The sequence below is a fragment of the Glandiceps talaboti genome, chromosome 13 (assembly GCF_964340395.1).
Source record: "Glandiceps talaboti chromosome 13, keGlaTala1.1, whole genome shotgun sequence".
Taxonomy (NCBI): Eukaryota; Metazoa; Hemichordata; class Enteropneusta; family Spengelidae; genus Glandiceps; species Glandiceps talaboti.
The window spans coordinates 5768518-5773517 of record NC_135561.1 but is presented as its reverse complement, the minus strand read 5'-3'; the positions used below and the strand labels follow the sequence as shown (position 1 = coordinate 5773517).

The 5000-nt window shown below is 38.2% G+C and overlaps 1 protein-coding gene across 1 annotated transcript in view; it reads right to left on the bottom strand.

The window, feature by feature from the left end:
• Positions 1-2390, bottom strand: part of LOC144444964 (solute carrier organic anion transporter family member 4C1-like) — a 7347-nt gene extending 4957 nt beyond the window's left edge. Inside the window, exons 1-2 of the mRNA XM_078134515.1 lie at positions 1685-2390; positions 1010-1103 (exon numbers count right to left, since the gene is read on the bottom strand). Of these exons, the coding sequence (XP_077990641.1) occupies positions 1010-1103; positions 1685-2390 (800 nt within the window). The remainder of the gene's footprint in view (positions 1-1009; positions 1104-1684) is intronic.
• Between the last annotated feature and the right edge of the window lie 2610 nt (positions 2391-5000).

Sequence of the window (5000 nt, the reverse complement as noted above, 5' to 3'; positions counted from 1 at the left end):
CATCAACATCATCAACAACAACAACAACAACAACAACAACAACGACGACGACGACGACGACAACAACAACAACAACAACAACAACAACAACAACAACAACTTAAATTCAGTTCCATAAAAAATGTCTGGTATATTCTATTTCTGACAAAACAAATACTGTCTAGTCACTAGACTCACTACATGCATCAGAGTAGGTTACTAAAACTGGAGTCAAACAGAATACTACAGAGTTTAGTGAGTTATTTAGTGATTTGGATAGGCATTGTGACTGAAATACAAAATAAGGCTAAAAAATAACGACCCCATCATATCAAAATACGTGTCTTAAAGAAGAGCGTGGCCAAAACAAACTGAACGGTTCGCCGTATCCATCACGAGGCAACGAAGAGAGCGCCCAATAAGACAAGTCATTCCCAATCAATATAAACAGACAGAGAATTTTGACACACGATTTCATTTACATCCTTTCTAGATCTTTACATTAGTCACATTCGATCTTCATTATGGGTTGAAGACGTACCCTTTTAAACTTTCTTACAACTTGCAAGAGTTTATTTTCCCTTTGTATGTGTTTTTAAAACCTATTGTTGTAATTTATTAATTTTACCTGGTGTGTATTAAATTTTTTGTATTGTATTTGTTTTAAAAAAAGCCTTTTTAACTTATTATGCAGTGCTTTTGAATATTTTCAAAATAGAGGAAGCACTTTAGAAATGAAATAAATATTAAATGTTAAATGTTATGTTGTGTCTTTTTCTGTAAAATCCAAAACTTTACAATACAATCATACAATCCCTCGCAATTATACGGTACAGCAACTAGATTTTTTTAATTTTCGCACAGGACAAAAATATTGCGAGGACTAATATGTTTTCTTAAGCCAATCAACAGAGCAACACATCAGCGTCCCATCCTATAGTTAGACAATAGATGCTATCTCTGTTTTTGTACACGACTCAAACCAAAGTGACTGTCGAGTTAGCAAGAACGACAATAACACCATACTTACTCTTCAGCTAGCGGGTCCACATATATCGTAAGTAGAAGGGCGCCAACCAAAAACCCAGTACAGGGACCAAACACCGACAAAGCATTTAAGATACCTTAAAAACAATATTTGTTGATAGTTAAGTAAAGTGTAAACGTATAGCGATTTGCTCTTTATTAATTCGGGATGACCAATCGACAAAATGAAAACTAAATACACTTTACCAACAGATAAACAACTACATCACAGTATCATATATCATATCATATCATATCATATCATATCATATCATATCATATCATATCATATCATGTCATGTCATATCATATCATGTCATATCATGCCATATCATGTCATGTCATGTCATGTCATGTCATATCGCAAGCTGATTGGGCAATTATGTGTTGAGATTTTCAAACCGTAATTAACAGCCTTTTGCAATTCTAGTTACAAGCCTACGATGTGAGAGACTGAACGGACGACACCGTAAGCGCCGTAATCATGCTACACATCACATCACATAAGATCACATCATATCCCTCCACACCAAACCACAGCCCATCCCATCCCATCCCATCACATCATCACATTATACCACACCACACCACACCACATCACATCACATCACATCACATCACATCACATTGCATCAAAATAATGTGTCATAAAAATTACTAATGAAAACAATGTACTCACCGATATACCAAGCTGACCGTCCATGTGTCACATTTTCATCTACGTACGAATATCCTATCGTGTAGAGAGGAGAGGCGCCAATGCCATGTAAGATTTGGCCAAGGATGAATACGATAAAGTAGTAAGCTAGGGAGTTCCACTCCTCGTCACAATCAGTCGAACTCGTTGAATTGCTACCTGGTCTGCACAATGTTACCTCATCTCCGTACCCTGTATCGTATTCATACAGGCCTGTTGTGAACTGGGGGATGGTAAACACTAACGACCCACAGCCTATTATCATTGCCCCAATACCCAACATTTTTGACTGGCTACGACTTGCTCCAAAGTACGACACGAACAATATCAACACCAACACCGTAAAATCGTAAGTGGACACAATCAGACCCGTGGCTGTACTTGGAAGTCCGTACCGCGTTTCGATGGTTGACAGATTGATGACCACAAAACCATTGACGGTAAGACCCTGGAAAAACATTACAGAACCAACGGAAGCGGTCATCCAGGCTGCAGTATTGAAATATTGCAACCAGTTTGGACGGTAGCTGTACCAACCACATAGAAGGGATTCATCCTGAATATTATCTTCGAAGGCTACGGATCCATTTGACTTTATGACATTACTATCTGTTTCAGATTTCGTGTCACTTATCGATCCCTCCTTCGTCGGTTCCGTTATTGTTACATCGTTTGGTGAGGTCGACATCGTCTTCAAACGCACAAAACTATAATATTAGGAAAGATTGACCACAGTGTCCGTCACAATATGGCTCTGGAAAATAAAATAAACATAACGTTGAAATAGAAGCAATGTTAATTTTTCTATTTACGTAGTGCATTCCCACATATTCAGGAACTGTCCTTAGCCCAAAACTGGTGACCAATCTGAAAGCTTTGTTTTCAACATCAGTAACAATCAGCGCCATTTTGGAGAACTTTTAGCTTGTCATACACGACAAATAAATTAACACGGCCATTGTAAAGTGAATGCAATTGTATATAACAGATCACTTTATTGGGCAATATTTTGCTGATTGCCAGCAATCAGATTAGGCGAGTTGGCACATGATACACAGACATGAAAATGCCTACAGTGGTTTCATGAAAGGCTGAGAATACAGATGGTGGGATGGTCGAGAATAGAGAGGCTCAATGGTTGAAAATAGAGATGACATTGTTGAAATGGTCAAAAATAGAGATTTCAATACTTGAAAATAGAGATATCAAATGGTTGAGAATAGAGATGTTGGAATGGGTGAAAGTAGATAATATCCTGAAATGGTTGAGAATTGAGATGTTCGATGGTCGAGAATAGGGATGTTGGAATGGTTGAGAATACTGAGAAATTTTGGATGTTGAGAATATATATATATTGAAATGGTCGACAAAGGAGATGGCGGTGACATCAAACGTTTCATTTAATCAAAGTACCGTGTAGCTACATGCCATTCTCAAAATGTCCTGACCCGAAACAATTCTTTCTTTTTTTCGCCCAATATTTGAGAAGTTATCTGAGCCATTGCAAGCAGAACGACCGGATCAAGATATTTTAGATAACTGTATTTTTTTCCATTTCATTGTTATAAACATGCCAGTATATCATTGTGGTAACTTATGATAACTTTTAAACTATAGAGGCAAACCCTGATAGAAATAACCAAACATATGTAGACTCTATGTAATTCTCTTCAATTTACAGGGACCAGACAGTGCCCCTTACAGGTAAGATAAATTGGGGCTAACATTGAGTAGAAAACACCCTCTTTTAGTAGCATAGTCGTGTCATTATCTGTTTATTACTGATTTGTTTACACGCAACGCATCAATTTAAAGTTTTACGGGATTACTGTACTAGTTTTTTTTTCAAGTGGCAACCTTTTCGGCCTTGAAACTAGGTCGGCGTGTACTTGTTATTCTTATTGGAGACAATGTGAACTTCGATTCGTACTTAGCACGATATGTTGAGTTTGTTTTAAAGGGATGATGTCGGTTCTGATAAATTATTTTTGTTTCATTAGGATGTGTTCTTATATTATTTTAGGTAGTAAATATTCTGCATTGTGCCTGGAAATAGGTAGAGCTATCATCTGGAATGAGATAGTAAAACAGAAATGTCGAGTTGGGTTTGATCCTACATGTTATCTTGATTCATTGTGCATATTGAACTCTAGCTGAAAAGTAAGTCCTGTTACACAGACTCTGATGTTTTGCAGTTGCCGGCTTCGTAAAGTATGTCAGTATCTTTCTCGCTGTCTCTGCAAGCTTGGTTAAGTCCATGTCTCTCCCCATCTCTGTCTGTCTGTCTGTATGTATGTCTGTCTGTCTGTCTGTCTGCCTGTCTGTCTGTCTGTCTGTCTGTCTGTCTGTCTGTCTGTCTGTCTGTCTGTCTGTCTGTCTGTCTCTCTCTCTCTCTCTCTCTCTCTCATTTCCTCTCTCTCATTCACCCCAGCTCTCTCTCTCTCTCTCTCTCTCTCTCTCTCTCTCTCTCTCTCTCTCTCTCTCTCTCTCTCTCTCTCTCTCTCTCTCTCTCTCTCTCTCTCTCTCTCTCATTTCCTCTCTCTCTCTCTCTCTCTCTCTCATTTCCTCTACTTTCCTCAATACACATTGTACTATAAGTTGAGCAAGCCCACTATGCTGAAAGTCTAAATTGTGTACAAGTCTAATAATAATACAATATAGGTCTGTCTTTATCGAACCATGTATCAATCCTGCCAGTGTTGTAAAACATTGATTTAGTATACAGAGCTGATAACCTATCTGACCACAAAAGATACACACCTGGTTAACGAGGGCAGTATTTTACAGGTGACCGACAGTTAATCGATTTATCACACGTGACTCTACAGTGTCAACAATGACAGTAGTAAACCACAACAAATGAGTTACAGTTAGGTAATTCCACATGAAACACTCAGAGCTGCTATAATCATTAATTGCCTACCCCAGCAAAATTGTTGTTATTATCAAAGATTGATTTGTGAAAAAAACCCATTTCAATTTGTTTCTGTGATGCACCTGGATTTTGTCGCATCCACTACAGAAAATTAAAAAAAGTTAGATGCATTATGTATTTGTAGACATGGCTGGAGGAATTGAACTTTTACGAGTCACCATTTTGGTATACAGACAGAGGACACCGAATGTCACAGTATTTACTGTGGGCTGGCATACACAGGGAACCTTGCACATCCCTGTAACATTCATATACCTAGGACATGGTTGTACCATCTCAGTGGAACTACGGGGGCTGTACCAGCTATGTGTACAATATCCATGTAACAGCTCTGCCCAACACACTAGGTGTAACATACCTAGA